The sequence below is a fragment of the Polypterus senegalus genome, chromosome 3, assembly GCF_016835505.1.
Source record: "Polypterus senegalus isolate Bchr_013 chromosome 3, ASM1683550v1, whole genome shotgun sequence".
In the NCBI taxonomy this organism is placed as follows: Eukaryota; Metazoa; Chordata; class Cladistia; order Polypteriformes; family Polypteridae; genus Polypterus; species Polypterus senegalus.
Genome location: NC_053156.1, coordinates 226092927 through 226110883, shown reverse-complemented (window position 1 = coordinate 226110883; position 17957 = coordinate 226092927). Strand labels below are relative to the sequence as shown.

Genomic DNA, 17957 nt, shown 5'->3' with positions numbered 1-17957 from the left:
CTGTATGTAGCACCAAGAACTTTTAGCCTATGTTTGAATATTTTTATTTAGTACTTTCACGTATACATAGTATAGAGAAAGTATAGGAATCGTAAAAAAAAAAAAAATTGAAACTCGAGATGAATCTTGACGTTTTAGACATTCTTGAGTCCAAAAATACCATTTTTGAAATTGTCTGCCTGTGTGTCAGTACGATAACCCAAAAACGCTTTGACCCTGGTCAATGAGATTTTATACACCTGCTTTATATCAAAAATAAGGAATCCTATTAACTTTTGGGCCACTTCCGGCAACCAGAAGTGGTACTTTAACTAAATACTTTCGCAAAATTTCAAGTAAACGATGGTTATAATTACATATAGATGATTCACATTTTGTAAAGATATTTATAATGATAAAAAGCAAACAGATATGAAATTTGAGAAACATTACTCAACTGAAAGAAGTATTTTATTTAAATAACCATCTGAATTTTTTGTATCATGGAAATATAAATGTGTACATGATATTAAAAGCTGTATTCAATATAACACATTCTTTCAATAACAATTGTTAATTCTATTTTAATTTATACAACATCAGTTTAACAATAACGTGTGAACACTGAATATGCCATGTAAATATAAAGATGTAATGGGAACAATAAGCTGCTACGTCCTCGTAATGTTCCTGGTAATACATTTAATTTTATATATTTTTTATTTCCGCCATCATTATCATAAATAAATGTAACTAATTGCAGTTTTACCTATAACAATTTATTGCAACAAATATTATATAATACTAACACCTTTTCTATCTTTTTAGGTGACTATAACTTTTTATTTTGCACATAATCTAGGTAATGCATATGTAATCATGAAAAAAATCCACCACAGTTTGACCTCCCAAACGCAAAAATATGATTTTAATATAAAGTTTGATTATAAGAGATAAATGATTGTGTATCAATATTATCATTTAGTTATGATGAGAAGCAAAACATTTGATATTTGAGAAATATTGTGCAACTGGAAGTAGTGCTGGTGACCTTTGCCTCAGTAAACGAGAAAGTCATGGGGAGCACACTCCCTACTTTTTTTTTATATTATTTATTTAAACTTTTAAGTTTTGAGTAATTTGACTGCCCTTCACTACAGCATCACTAATAAACCAGGAGGTACTGTAGATGTATGAAAGATAACCAGTCAGCTCTTATTAAGCAACACCTCAGATATAATCTGATAATCACTGTTCAACCAGGGTATTTCAAATAATTTTCAAGCATGACATATAAGTAAAAAAGTCTGCTTATAATGTATTTTTATCAAGTAAAACGATGCAAACTTTGATGTTCTCAGATTATTTAACATGGCTTTCATATAGAATAGTTGTTACCTGTATTCTGTCTGGGAGGTCTTCACAACTTCCTGATGCTAAAGATGGCGGCCTTGGGGTGCTCTGTCTTAAGTGATCATCTCCAGCAGTCTGAACCGCCTCGTTTGGCCTGGCATCATTAACAATTGAAGAAACTGAATACTCTGTAACTTGGAGAAAGTCATCCTGAGCTTCAGAAACCAGCATTTCCGCCATATGAACCTCTTCGTGCTTGCTGTCATCCAATTTGACAAAAGAATGGTACAGCTTCTGCTTTTTCATCTGGCTTCCCTCTTCCTCACTATCAGTAGCCCTTCCCTGGCTCATACAAACAGAATTGCTTTTTCTCTTTTTTTGATTTTCCTGATGTTGTACATCTAAAGTAAAAGGGCTTGACAACCTTTCATGAAACATGTTCATCCATCTTCCATTGCTTTTTTTTCCTTCCATTATTCTCTCACAAATCTTAGCCACTCGATGCTGACCATTTTCTGTTAGGGCACGTAAGCCAACTGCGGTCATTGTAGTTGTCATTGAAGAAGCCATTTCAAGATCCCACTTAATTGCCTCTAATATAGCATGAACCCAGGAATCAGAAATGTTATCTTTTTGGATAGCACAAATTAAATCATGAAGACAGTCCTCTGGGAAGATTGTTCTAATCATCTGTATTAAAGCTAACAGGTTTCTCTTAAACACAAGCGGGAGCTGGCAGATCAAAGGCTTTCTGTACATAAAAAACACATTAAAAAGCACTTAAAGGAACATTCACAACTTTATATTTTAAATAAAAGGCACTTGGCTACACTAGTGAATCAGACATTAATCCATATCAGTTACAGCCTTCACTCTGGTGATAAACACTTCAGCATTTCTGAGTTATCAGTCACAGTTTTCAAAGATACTCACTGCTAAAAATACATTGTAAATATTTTCTTATTTGTTATTTATTTATTTATCAGTAAAAAGTCAGATTTACTTATCAGAAATGCTCACCACCCTAGATACAGTGGTGTGAAAAACTATTTGCCCCCTTCCTGATTTCTTATTCTTTTGCATGTTTGTCACACAAAATGTTTCTGATCATCAAACACATTTAACCATTAGTCAAATATAACACAAGTAAACACAAAATGCAGTTTTTAAATGATGGTTTTATTATTTAGGGAGAAAAAATCCAAACCTACATGGCCCTGTGTGAAAAAGTAATTGTCCCCTGAACCTAATAACTGGTTGGGCCACCCTTAGCAGCAATAACTGCAATCAAGCGTTTGCGATAACTTGCAATGAGTCTTTTACAGCGCTCTGGAGGAATTTTGGCCCACTCATCTTTGCAGAATTGTTGTAATTCAGCTTTATTTGAGGGTTTTCTAGCATGAACCGCCTTTTTAAGGTCATGCCATAGCATCTCAATTGGATTCAGGTCAGGACTTTGACTAGGCCACTCCAAAGTCTTCATTTTGTTTTTCTTCAGCCATTCAGAGGTGGATTTGCTGGTGTGTTTTGGGTCATTGTCCTGTTGCAGCGCCCAAGATCGCTTCAGCTTGAGTCGACAAACAGATAGCCGGACATTCTCCTTCAGGATTTTTTGGTAGACAGTAGAATTCATGGTTCCATCTATCACAGCAAGCCTTCCAGGTCCTGAAGCTGCAAAACAACCCCAGACCATCACACTACCACCACCATATTTTACTGTTGGTATGATGTTCTTTTTCTGAAATGCTGTGTTCCTTTTATGCCATATGTAACGGGACATTTGCCTTCCAATAAGTTCAACTTTTGTCTCATCAGTCCACAAGGTATTTTCCCAAAAGTCTTGGCAATCATTGAGATGTTTCTTAGCAAAACTGAGACGAGCCCTAATGTTCTTTTGCTTAACAGTGGTTTATGCCTTGGAAATCTGCCATGCAGACCGTTTTTGCCCAGTCTCTTTCTTATGGTGGAGTCGTGAACACTGACCTTAATTGAGGCAAGTGAGGCCTGCAGTTCTTTAGACGTTGTCCTGGGGTCTTTTGTGACCTCTCGGATGAGTCGCTCTCTGCGCTCTTGGGGTAATTTTGGTTGGCCGCCACTCCTGGGAAGGTTCACCACTGTTCCATGTTTTTGCCATTTGTGGATAATGGCTCTCACTGTGGTTCGCTGGAGTCCCAAAGCTTTAGAAATGGCTTGATAACCTTTACCAGACTGATAGATCTCAATTACTTCTGTTCTCATTTGTTCCTGAATTTCTTTGGATCTTGGCATGATGTCTAGCTTTTGAGGTGCTTTTGGTCTACTTCTCTGTGTCAGGCAGCTCCTATTTAAGTGATTTCTTGATTGAAACAGGTGTGGCAGTAATCAGGCCTGGGGGTGGCTACGGAAATTGAACTCAGGTGTGATACACCACAGTTAGGTTATTTTTAACAAGGGGCAATTACTTTTCACACAGGGCCATGTAGGTTTGGATTTTGTTTCTCCCTAAATAATAAAAACCATCATTTAAAAACTGCATTTTGTGTTTACTTGTGTTATATTTGACTAATGGTTAAATGTGTTTGATGATCAGAAACATTTTGTGTGACAAACATGCAAAAGAATAAGAAATCAGGAAGGAGGCAAATAGTTTTTCACACCACTGTATTATTATTATTGTGGAGACCTTTAAATAATTATATTTAGTCCAACTAAGTTTAAATAAAATTCTGCCATTAACTGAACTAATATCTTAAATTAATATGTTGCTAATTTCCTGTTTATATATTTACTGCATTGCCTGAGCAACATTCAACAAAGTTTCTCTTTTAGAAGTAACTTATTACTATTTAGATCTTTTATACACAAGAGATATATTCCGCTAAACTTTGTTGTTATGCTATTTTAAAATATATGTATGGTATATATAAACCAACTACAGATTGAAGGCAAGCATTATTTTTTCACTTATTGTCTGACCTCAGTCTTTAAAGCAAATATTTAGAACATATATGATTACCATTTTAAGGCTCATGAAACAAAGAATGAATTTCTATCCACGTGTGTGTGTGTGTGTGTGTGTTCTCTTAATAGTAAAAAAAGCAAATCAACATAGATACATTAGTAAATGGCAATTGTCTGAATCAAATTTTAGTAAACATTAAATATTTTATGTAATTGTGGTACCACAGCATTTACTACAGCTATTGTAGCATTATGCATCTTAATTTCTACCTGACATTTTTCTTACTAATGTATAGTGTCAATATGTCTTATGCACAATTATTTATTTTGTACACTGTTAGTAGAAATCAATAATAATACTGATGCTGAAAATCACTTACAGAAGTAAATTCTATTGTGCACCAGATAAATAGAAAGAGAATATATATTTTGGTTATAATCAATATTCACCAAAATTAAAAAAGGAGAAGCACACTTAAAAATTCATACCACTACAATTTCTTAATTATGGAAAAATCACCAGAACTTTAAAAAGCTGCAGAAAACTATGTTACAATATTTAATGTCTTTCCTTTTTTTGTGAGAGTATGTAAGTGAAACACAGAGATGTAATTTGACGTTAGCTTAAAAAAAAGCACATTAATAAAATGCAGAATTGCTCATTTGCTTATGGTGTGACAGAAATACTCATCAGCAGCCCTGGGCTGAGACTTCCTGTTCTACTTCAATGCTCTAAAGAAACCTCACTTAAATACTTTTATTTCCCAGGCCTTACAAAGTTAGGCGATTTTCTTCCTGATTTACACATGGCTCATCTTGGGTCAGAACATCCACAAAGCTTCGCCAGCTGAAGTTTGCCAGCTCCTCATTCCTTGAACGCTGATGTTCAAACATTTGATATGCCAAACTGGCACCTGAGCAGGAAATCATCAGAGGATGGAGGAGTAAGCGTTGACAATGGGTGAAACGTTCTAGAAGCCTGCCATATGGCTCCATCCTAGTCAAGATAAAAACAGATTAAAAATAAGTTTTTAACTGTTTGCAGTAAAAAAGCTTATTGGAAATTAAAATATACTGTACAACAAAAATGAAATATCAACAAGAAAGCACTTCATGTTACCCATATATTAAAGTTACACTGAAAGCAGTTTGAATTTTACAACAGGCATCCAACGTTAACATAACAAACTGTAACATTATCAAACCTGCCTAATCCAGTTCATCCTCAGGACAGCCAGGGCCTACCATGGCAAATCTAAGCACACAGCAGACTCTAACCCTGGATAGATGCTACAATCAGGGGTCACACACTAACTCAACATGTATGCTTTTGAATTGTGGGGAAAGATAGCATGTGAAGGAAAATTCTCGCAGACAGGAAGGAAACAAATACATTCCACACTGACCATGATTGTGCAGGATTTGAATTCACAATGCTGCACCGGCCACTGCACTGCTCCAACATTTACATTATTTGATGGAATGAATAAAAAATCATAGTTCCATCTTTCAACCATCCCCCAAGTTAGAAAGGCAAATTTTTCACTGTTAAGAAGCCAGTGCCATCTTGTACATTCTCTCATTTACTTGAAAAGCAACATTTTCAACAGAAAACCTAACTCCCGAATGTATTAATAAAAAAAAAAAAAAACTGATGTTAACATTTATGAAAGGAATCAATGCTAATATAGGCTGAAGCTGAACATTTCAGCATATAACATTAAGAAAATTACGGATCAGATAAAGGGGATTAGCAGAGAAGGACTGGAACAGAAAATCTCATTATATGCAGATGACATGGTACTGTATATTTCGGACCCAGAAAATTCTGTGCCTGCAGTCTTAACAGCACTCACAGAATTTCAAAAGCTCTCTGGTCTCAGAATTAATCTGAATAAAAGTGTACTCTTTCCAGTGAATTCTCAAGCATATAATATTAGATTAGACACCCCACCTTTTATCATTGCAGAACAGTTTAAATACCTCGGGGTAAACATCACAAGTAAACATAAAGGTTTTATCAGCAAAATGTTGCCGTCTGCATGGAAAAAATTAAACAAGACTTGCATAGATGTTCAACCCTTCATCTCATTCTAGCTGGAAGAATTAACACTGTTAAGATGAATATTCTTCCTAAGCTCCTTTTTTTATTTCAAAACATCCCAACATACATCAATAAATCATTTTTTAAGCAATTAGATTCAATAATAACCTCATTTATTTGGAATTCTAAACATCCACGCATCAAAAGAGTGACCCTACAAAGACAAAAGGCAGAAGGTGGCATGGCTCTACCTAACTTCCAGTTTTATTACTGGGCAGCAAATATACAGGCGATAAGAACCTGGACACAGAAGAACATACACAGGCTTGGACCGCAACAGAAGTAAAATCCTGCAGTACTTCTTTGTATTCCTTGCTCTGTGCTCCAATAAACACACGTTATCGGCAATACACTAATAACCCAATTGTGCTCCACTCACTTAGAATCTGGAACCAATGTAGAAAGCATTTTAAGATGGAGAAGCTTCTATCTGTGGCACCCCTGCAAGAGAACCACCTCTTTCAACCTTCCCAAACATATGCAGTTTTTAATATCTGGAAAAATTTGGAATTAACTTGCTTAGAGATCTTTATATAGACAACGTCTTTGCATCCTATGAACAATTACATTCCAAATTTAACATTCCAGCTACACATTTCTTTCACGATCTTCAAATCACGAACTTTGTTAAACAGATCCTTCCAGATTTTCCTTATCTTGCACCCTCATCCATGCTCGAAAAAATATTGCTCAATCTCAAGGACTTAGACTCCATCTCTACAATATATAAAATCCTTTTACAATCCCTTCCTTTCAAAGATCCAAGAGGACACTGGGAAAATGACCTCTCAATTAATATATCAGAAAAGGAGTGGAAAGTAGCAATGCAGAGAATTCACTCAAGCTCCATATGCGCAAAGCATACAATTATACAACTCAAAATTATATATCGAACACATCTGTCTCGACTAAAACTCTCCAAAATGTTTCCAGGGCATGATCCAACCTGCGAACGTTGCAACCAAGCCCCAGCCTCACTGGGTCACATATTTTGGACCTGCACCAAATTAACATTATTCTGGACAAAAATTTTTAATTACCTCTCAGACAGTCTTGGACTCACAATCCTTCCTAACCCATTAACAGCTGTGTTTGGGGTTCTTTCAGAGGGGTTTAAAGTGGAGAAGGACAAACAAACTGTGATTGCCTTCACTACACTTTTGGCACGCAGACTTAGTCTGATAAACTGGAAGAACCCAAACTCTCCTCTTTTAAGTCAGTGGGAAACCGATGTGTTATATTATTTGAAATTGGAAAAAATCAAATACTCGGTTAGAGGTTTCGTACAGACTTTGTTCAAAACATCACAGGATCTAATTAGTAATATTTTAAAATAAGTTCATAAAGCACAGAGAATTTATTAATTTAGGTATGTTTACAAGCCTTAAATTTCACGCTGTTTGGCTTGCTCTCTCTCTCAGGGGTGATGATCGATCTGTTCTTAACTCAATTTTTCTTTTTGTAAAAACTTGATTGCTTTGTATGGATTGTAATAAAATTTATAAATAAAAAAAAATAAAAATACTTTAAAAAATTAATTATTGGTGGAATATGGAATAATAATTATTATACAACCTTCTGTGAGCAAAGGTTTGGAGACTAACACCTAAATCATATTTATAAAATTTGACCTTCTTTCATTTTCAGCAAGGAAATGGATTCTCCCTTTATTTTATTAAGCAGATGTGTGCAGACACAGGCCTCAATAACATTAATATTTGCTTTAAACTCTCCTTATTCCTAACTAAAACTAAGTCTTTTTTGAGATTCATAAAGTTTTAGATTATAATACCTCAGTTGTTAAAGCTTCATTTTGGTCCTAATCTGCTCTGGTATTGTGCTCCATACATACAACCAAAAGTGGGCAACAGAAATAAGAAGCAGCTGTGAAGGTTAATCTCCTTTCCCTGTCATAAGAGTACCTCCAAACCTGTCTATAGCAAGAGGTCACAAAAAAGAAACAGTAGATTTTTCAAGGCTAGATGTTATTAAGTGATTTTTCTCATTTACATTGGATGTGTGTCTTCACGTGTGGTTTCGCACTTTTATGATTTTGGAACATACTGCAAACTACACCAAATAAATGGCAGAATGCCAGTGATAAGGCAAACTATTCAAATTGAACAAACATCAGTCGATCCATCTTTTCACTTTGTAATGCTCTTATCTAGCTCAGAGTCCCAAAGTGCCAGAGTCTCTCCTACAGAAACACTGTAATCAAGGCAGAAACCAATTCTGATTAAGGATCCATGGCAGGGCACACTCACAGCTATCCCAGGTACTCTGGAAATCTCACTGACAAGCTTAATTCCCAATGGCATCTAATTTTATTTAGATGTGCACTTTTAAAACCCTGCAATAACTCTGACATATTACTTACAAGGCATTGCAAAGCATTCCATCTCCTGGCCAATTCTTTCTTTTTACTGAATACCAAATCATAGATTGAAATTTAGTTCTCAGGGATTTTAATTTCAAAGCACTAAAACTCAAAATTATTATTGTTTTTAATGTAAAATGTTTAATTTTAGAAAAACTCCTATGAAGAAAAAAATCCCCTTTGGAAGAAATATTCCGTCCCTGTATTTATGGGCACAGTTCTCTAACAACTGGTCCCCACCAGTGAATCATTTCAATAACAGACAATTGTTATTCATATAAACATTAGGAGATTTTTCAGGTTGAAAATCTGAAGGACAGTTGTGAAAATTAAGACAAAAAAGCATTCCAAAAATGTAAGAGACTGAATGATGCAAATGCAGAAATTGATTAAAAAAAAAAAAAAAGGATACAAAACAATATCCTAGTCTTTGGATGTCACAGCGGGCATTGTTGTTTCAGTTATTAAGAATTTGAAGCTTTGTCCAACATGTCAGAGTCTAGAAAAAGTCACGCTCAAAACTCTGCTCAAACTTGTTAGAGAAGCCAACGGTTACTTTGAAGGTGCTAAGCTGTCCTGTATGGAGTTAGGTTCAAAATGAACCACATGAATGCAGGTGCAGCTCAATAAATTAGAATATTATCAAAAAGTTAATTAATTTTAGTAATTTAGTTCAAAAAGTGAAACTCCTATATTATATAGATTCATTACACACAGAGTGGTATATTTCAAGCATTTATTTCTTTTCATTTTGCTGATTATGGCCTACAGGTAATGAAAACTCAAAATTTAGTATCTCAAAATTAGAATATTATATAAGACCAATTAAAAAAAAAAGATTTAATACAAAAATGTTGACCTACTGAAAAGTATGTCCATGTATACCCTCAATACTTGGTTTGGGCTCCATTTGCATAAATTACTGTGTCAGTGTGGTGTGTCATGGAGGTGATCAGCCTGTGGCACTGCTGAGGTATTATGGGAGCCTAGGGTGTTTTGATAGCGGCCTTCAGCTTGTCTGCATCGTTGGGCCTGGTGTCTCTCATCTTCCTCTTAACAATACCCCTTAGATTTTCTATGGGGTTTAGGTCAGGCGAGTTTGCTGGCCAGTCAAGCACAGTGATACCATGATCATTAAACCAGGTATTGGTAATTTTGGCAGAGTGGGCAGGTGCAAAGTCCTTCTGGAAAATGAAATCAGCATCTCCATAAAGCTTGTCAGCAGGGGGAAGCATGAAGTGCTCTAAAATATCTAGGTAGACGGCTGCACTGACTTTGGACTTGATAAAACACAGTGGACCAACACCAGCAGATGACATGGCTCCCTAAATCATCACTGACTGAGGAAACATCAAACTGGACCACAAGCAACTTGGATTCTGTGCATCTCCAGTCTTCCACCAGACTCTGGGACCTTGATTTCCAAATGAACCACTGAGCAACAGTCCAGTCCGTTTTCTTCGTAGCCCAGGTAAGACGCTTCGGACGTTGTCTCTGGTTCAGGAGTGGCTTGACACAAGGAATGCTGCGACAGTTGTAGCCCACGTCCCAGATGTGTCTGTGTGTGGTGGCTCTTGAAGCACTGACTCCAACTGCAGTCCACTCCTTGGGAATCTTCCCCAGATTCTTGAATAGGCTGCGCTTCACAATCCTCTCATGGCTGCGGTTATCCCTGTTGCTTGTGCACCTTTTTCTGCCCCATTTCTTCCTTCCACTCAACTTTCCATTAATATGTTTGGATACAGCACTCTGTGAGCAGCCAGCTTCTTTAGCATTGAGTCAGTAGTCTTCCCCACGATTGTGTGGCCTACTGAACCAGACTCAGAGACCATTTAAAGGTGTTTTGGGTTCATTAGCTGAGTGGAGTGGGACACCATGAGTCTACAATATTGAACTTTTTCACAATATTCTAATTTTCCAAGATACTGAACTTTGGGTTTTCATTACCTGTAAGCCATAACCAGCAAAATGAAAAGAAATAAACACTTGAAATATATCACTCGGTGTATAATTTAATCTATATAATATAGGAGTTTTAATTTTTGAATTAAATTACTGAAATAAAAGAACTTCTCGATGATATTCTAATTTATTGAGAGGCACCTGTACATGTCTGTTGTTAGAAAAAAGCATGAGAGTGAACTTGCTGTAATGTGGCAAATGTTTTGGCGATTTTACATAAGCAGGATAGTGCTTTTATCCAAATCTAGTGTAAATGTAATACTGGCCATGTCAAAAATCACCACACCTACAGTATAGATCGGTGGAGGTGGCTGCTTATGGTGTGCAGCTCTTTTTCAACAGCAGGGGTCAGGCATCTGGTTAAAACAGCAGAAAGAGTGGACTGGAAAATCCTGCAAAACAACCTGACTTGGTCTGCTAAAAGTTGAAGCTTGTGAGAGTATTCTTCTTTCAGATGCATAATGACCAAAATATAAGGCAAGTGCGACCTTCGAGACACTCAAAGACAAACAGGTGAATATCCACAATGGCCCGGTGAAAGCACTCATGTCAGTTTTATAAAGAGTTTGCATGAACTTAAAATATCACAGAGAACACATTTTACTGTAGGATTTGTTATTCACTAAAATAACGAATTGGTTGGTAGACTTAATACAGTACTTTTACAAGGCACTGTATGTTCTTATGCCAGCTACAAGGAATAATTTCTATCGTGAAAGAAGATAAGAAAAGTCTAAGGCTTGGGTGTAGTAAACAAAATGGCTTGATTAAAGGTTATATTTAAAGCACAGTTGTTCAAAGTGTGCAATTATTTTGTCAATAATAAATCTCAAAAAATATTCAATACTGATAGCATTCCACATGCAAACTATTGTTACTAAAGGATGGTGGAAACACAGTATTGATTGTGACTGAAAGTAATATCTCAGCCTTCAATTGTTTCCTACACTGGTACTCTGTATACGTACTTATTTTGTTTCAGTTAATGGCAATTCATACACAAAAATGAGAACAAAACAAGGAATTGTGCCAATATTTTTCTCTCTATGGCTAACCAATACAGTGCAGGTTTATTTTTCCTACAACACCTGCTATTCGTCTCATAAGATTGCAATTGTCAGACATGGAATTTAGGCAGCATCATGACCCTTTGAAGAAACAAAGTTACAATTGCTTACAATTTTGTGAAGCAGGATTTAGATTTAGCATTATGCATTTGAATGCACTGAAAGGTTTGAGGAAATGTTAGGATGTGATGCAAGATGAAAACATGAAGAGATGAAGCTCTGGGTTTACCACTTTCTTCTATCTTGTCAACAAAATTAAATTCTCAAATTCTCTTTAAAATCAGTGCAATTTTGATTTCTACCAGCTGTAAAACATATAAAGAAAACAATGCCGACATGCAAGGCTAGTCACAGGAAATAACATGCTTTTCTTATTCAAGTTAGTCTTACAAAGGCTGCTTACAATATAATCTAAACCAGGGGTGCCCACACTTTTTCGGCTTGCGAGCTACTTTTAAAATGACCAGGTCGGAATGATCTACCTACATTAAAAATTATATCATTCAAAGTCTGAATCACAATCTGATTGTATGGGTGGTTACCTACCAGGTAACGCGTGTGGTTGGTCCGCAAGTGGGCAGACATGCGCCACGGGTGCCCTCTCAGTTGCGAGAAGCAGATCATTGAATGTTACATAGTTAACGGTCAAATAATGCAAAGAGTACGCGACACGTGTTTCGCCCTATTTTGGGCTCATCAGGCGTACACACTCCACTGCACCCCTCATTGGGGATCGAACCTCGCATGTCAGACAAACGCACTTCGATTGTTGCATTGTGAGAAAAAAAAATCCTCTTCCAATTCCACCTCCAGCCCATACCCTCCCTAAACATTTTTTTAAAATCCCTTCTTCAGTCGATATAAATGGGAAGGCTAACTACATCACAGCCGGAGTTTTGCAGTAGCTCGCGCGTTTGATCGTGCGTGCGAAGAAGAGAGATCTCAGAATGGCCTGTATGTCAATCAAGTGGCAAATGGCATAAGGAGGATACATGATAAACTAACGTTTAAAAAAAATGTTTTGAATGCGACGCGATCTATCGGTTGATCGCGATCGACGCATTGGGCACCCCTGATCTAAACACATTCTCATGAAGAGGTCTCAAAATGTGACCACCTGCAAAATCAGCCTTCAACTTCGATTTCTTGGCTTTAAACTCATGTTAAATCCTCAGTATATTCTTGTCTGTGAAATATCATACCGGTTGATCCCCTCGGCTGTAAAATCCCAATTCCCATTTACAACCCGTCAACCAAAGTATGACAGGAAGCAGCTCTGGACTAAATGCCAACTCACCCCCGGGCACAGTAAATAAATAACAGCCAGGAGGCAACTTCGAGCAAAAAAACAACTTTAAGACATGCTTTGGACTAGAAAACCCTCGTTAATATTGGTTCTGCGATACATAGCGAAAACTGTAAAATAAAATTCTATATACTATTTGCGCATTTAGCTTTAAGGTCTGAAATGCACAAAGGATCGATTCTTTAATATGGGGTCTTTCACAGGCAGCACTAACTGAACGTGCCTTACAAATCAGCTCAAATTACAGAAAGCCGCCACGAGTGCACTTTTGTCATATGGTAGCTTCCCGTTGAATTTGATAACAACACATATAAAAACACCGTTTATACTTACTTTAAACTCAAAAGCGTTGACCAAATATCTGTTTCACTGTGTGGACGTGGTCTCAAAAAACATGTTTGACTAACGACGCTGCGACTTTAACATTTAATTTTTCACCGGAAATCCACATTAAGTTACGAGGCTTTTATCATTCCGTTGCAGTTTACCAAAAACACTGGTGGAATTTATGCTACGGTCAGTGACATTTAACTTGATAACTCACACTTTCCTAACACTGCCAGCAAGTCGCCGTGAAAACAATCCCTAATCAGAGCTCGCGCGCAAAAATGGGCCAATGGCAGTTGTCCAACCACAGCCTAAAGCTTCATTTCCGCCGGAAACACTTTGCAGGTTCATATAGTTCCTGAGGTCTGTCGATTTGCATCGCGCATGCACGCTGCTTTCTACATACGTCTGTGCGGAGATTAACTTGGAAACAGCATACTCTACCAGGAAGGTAGTATAGAAATGTAAGATCAGAGTAAATTTAATGAGATGTGTATCAGGCCAATCATGGGGAGCAGACAGAAGTACATTATATAGGGTGTACACAACACTAATACTGTAATAGACTATGGATGTCGGGTATATTGTTCAGATAAATTATTGTCTTTACTGGAGATGGTTAATTATAGAACACTTAAAATAAGTTTAGGTGCTTTCACAACAAATGTTTTATTCATGGAAATGACAGAACGACCACTGTGTTTGAGAAGGAATTTAACTAAATCTTAATTATTGGCTATATTTAAAGCAAAATCCAGGACATCCAGCAGAAGATTGTGAGGACTATCAATATGGGGGAATGAAAATGTGATTCATTCGGTAAAAGAGTTTTTAAACTGGAGGAGTATTATTTTTTCAGTAAGTGTTGTGTCCAGTAAGATTTCAATTTGGCAGTCATGGTATTTGGTGAAATCAATTATTGACTATAAAGTTAAGAGAATACAAAAGTGAGTGCATTTGCATGACAGAGTTAGTTGTTATATATTTATTTGGAAAAAAGTACACGCAATGTTACACATTCACAGGTGCCGGTCATCAAATTAGAATATCATGACAAAGTTGATTTATTTCAGTAATTCCATTCAAAAAGTGAAACTTGTATATTATATTCATTCATTACACACAGGCCGATTTATTTCAAATGTTTATTTCTTTTCATTTTGATGATTATAACTGACAACTAATGAAAGTCCCAAATTCAGTATCTCGGAAAATTAGAATATTGTGAAAAGGTTCAATATTGAAGACACCTGGTGCCACACTCTAATCAGCTAATTAACTCAAAACACCTGCAAAAGCCTTTAAATGGTCTCTCAGTCGAGTTCTGTAGGCTACACAATCATGGGGAAAACAGCTGACTTGACAGTTGTCCAAAAGACGACCATTGACACCTTGTACAAGGAGGGCAAGACACAAAAGGTCATTGCTAAAGAGGCTGGCTGTTCGCAGAGCTCTGTGTCTAAGCATTAATAGAGAGGCGAAGGGAAGGACAAGATGTGGTAGAAAAATGTGTACAAGCAATAGGGATAACTGCACCTGGAGAGGATTGTGAAACAAAACCCATTCAAAACTGTGGGGGAGATTCACAAAGAGTGGACTGCAGCTGGAGTCAGTGCTTCAAGAACCACCACGCACAGATGTATGCAAGACATGGGTTTCAGCTGTCGCATTCCTTGTGTCAAGCCACTCTTGAACAAGAGACAGCGTCAGAAGCGTCTCGACTGGACTGCTGCTGAGTGGTCCAAAGTTATGTTCTCTGATGAAAGTAAATTTTGCATTTCCTTTGGAAATCAAGGTCCCAGAGTCTGGAGGAAGAGAGGAGAGGCACAGAATCCACGTTGCTTGAGGTCCAGTGTAAAGTTTCCACAGTCAGTGATGGTTTGGGGTGCCATGTCATCTGCTGGTGTTGGTCCATTGTGTTTTCTGAGGTACAAGGTCAACACAGCCGTCTACCAGGAAGTTTTAGAGCACTTCATGCTTCCTGCTGCTGCCGAACTTTACGGAGATGCAGATTTCATTTTCCAACAGGACCTGGCACCTGCACAAAGTGCCAAAACTACCAGTACCTGGTTTAAGGACCATGGTATCCCTGTTCTTGATTGGCCAGCAAACTCGCCTGACCTTAACCCCATAGAAAATCTATGGGGTATTGTGAAGAGGAAGATGCAACATGCCAGACCCAACAATTCAGAAGAGCTGAAGGCCACTATCAGAGCAACATGGGCTCTCCTAACACTTGAGCAGTGCCACAGACTGATCGACTCCATGCCACGCCGCATTGCTGCAGTAATCCAGGCCAAAGGAGCCCCAACTAAATATTGAGTGTTGTACATGCTCATACTTTTCATGTTCATACCTTTCAGTTGGCCAACATTTCTAAAAATCCTTTTTTTTGCATTGGTCTTAATTGATATTCTGCTTTTCCGAGATACTGAATTTGGGACTTTCATTAGTTGTCAGTTATAATCATCAAAATTAAAAGAAATAAACATTTGAAATACATCAGTCTGTGTGTAATGAATGAATCTAATATACAAGTTTCACTTTTTGAATGGAATTACTGAAATAAATCAACTTTGTCATGATATTCTAATTTTATGACCGGCATCTATATACTGATGGATCAAAAGACACTGAAAGAATAGCCTTTGTATTTCAAGTTATATAATCAGACTCATGATGTTTGAAGGGCTAAACTATGGAAAAAACACCAAACTGAAACAATCTAGTATCTGAAGTAAAACAGGTCCTAACTGGATTGTATTTAAATAATTTAACTGTGAAGTGTTTGTAGATTTCTACACATAAAGGGGTGTATGGTAGGGACTGTTGAGATAAGATAGCTAAAAAAAAAAAAACACTTTGTTTAGAACAGAGACTAATGTGAATTTAAACGTATAATTAAAAAGGCAGCTTTTACAGAAAGGCAAGGCATTTGGGGGAGTAGTGATAAGGGAAGATGTTTATATTAGTTAAAACCATCACTAAGAAATAAAAATAAATGGTATCCTAGAGTAAAAAAGGGAAGAAATTAAAAGGAAAAGAGAGATCAGGAAGATACGGAAAAAGATGATCCGCTGTGTCAACCCCAAATGGGAGCAGCCGAAAGAAGGACGACGACATGTTTGTCTCAATACTGTCATTATATTAGCAGGCATAAAACAGGAAAATGTGAGCATGGTGGAATTAATGAAGCATTAGAACACTACGTGGTCTGGTGTTTGAAATATTGTAGGATAAGACAAGAGGCGATTAATTTGAACAAAAAGGAAGGTTTGTGTATTTAATAATTTATAGACCAATTGATATAACTGAGAATAGTTTATTTAAAACCTTTATTAAGGATCTAAAAGATTGAGAAAAGTATGCTACAATCCAGAAGAGTAATTGTCAAGTAGATAAATGAAGTTGGAACTTCCTGGACACTGTTGGTTTCATTGGTTAGTGCAGCGCCCGGTGCATTTGCCTTAATAAATCCAGCATCCAGGATTCAAATCCAACACCCCAATATTAATCGGTGCCAAACCTGCCCAATGGCCTGTGAGAGGTATGGATGGCTGTGGGGCCAGTGATGACCTTGTACCTAATGCTGCTGGCCCATGCCCGAGTTAAGTTTGGAGAAGGTCAGGATTTTTGTATAAGGTAATTCTTGCATCTTGAATATTCTGTAATAATTTCACTTCAGCATCCATGGTCCTGGCTTGGAAGAGAAAAAAAAAAAAGTATCCAGTGATTTGCTGTTGGTGTGGCTTTTCCTCTCAAAGCACATCATACTCAGCAGTAATAGCACCTTTCGTAAGTAAAAAATAAAATGGTAGGATTAAAATAAAATTCGAATTATATTTAATCTGTGTGAATTCTCTTGTGAAAAGACAGCCCATGTGCCGCTTATACTGGGCTATTCATTCACGTTCTTAATGTGCATGTGTGGCCTTACGAGCAAATTACAATATATATGTAAAGTATACAACAAGAGTGAGCATATGTATACCATGGCTGAAGTTATTACAAATCACTAGAAAGGTCACCCCCCCATTTCTGGTGTAGCTTAATCCATATACAGTATACACAAAGCACAAATTCTCTCCCCCAATAGCTGTATTCAGAAAGGATTGAATAAAATGATTTGACTTTAAAGGCAAATTTCACCACAGGTGTGATGTTTAAACCATATATATATATATATATAAACCACTTTCACAGGGTGGCAATCTGTGTAGGGAGATGTTTAAATTATATAGCCAAAACCTTGTGGCCAACAAGCCACCACACATGTATGATCTTGGACATCCCATTCAAAAAAATCATGGGCATTAAAATGAAATTGCTTCCATACCTGCTTTTGTCACTATGACAGCCTCCACAATTGTTGTGCCCATTCAGTTAAAAGAGCATCGTTGACGTCATATTCTGATGTTGGAAGCTTAATCCTGGCTCACATTCAGGAGGGTTCAAGGAGGTTGAGATCAGGGCTCTGTGCAGACCATTCAAGTTCCACCAGGTGTTTATGGCCCTGGCTGTGTGTACAATAATGCTGGA

At 37.0% G+C, this 17957-nt stretch overlaps 1 protein-coding gene across 3 annotated transcripts in view; it reads right to left on the bottom strand.

Annotated features, from left to right (window-relative positions):
• The window catches only part of fance (FA complementation group E), a 36257-nt gene extending 22540 nt beyond the window's left edge, over positions 1–13717 (bottom strand). For all 3 annotated transcript variants that reach the window (XM_039748640.1, XM_039748639.1, XM_039748641.1), the window contains exons 1-3: positions 13425–13717; positions 5048–5269; positions 1378–2083 (exon numbers count right to left, since the gene is read on the bottom strand). In XM_039748640.1, the coding sequence (XP_039604574.1) occupies positions 1378–2083; positions 5048–5268 (927 nt within the window). In that variant the 5' untranslated portion in view covers position 5269; positions 13425–13717. The remainder of the gene's footprint in view (positions 1–1377; positions 2084–5047; positions 5270–13424) is intronic.
• Positions 13718–17957: the final 4240 nt, after the last annotated feature.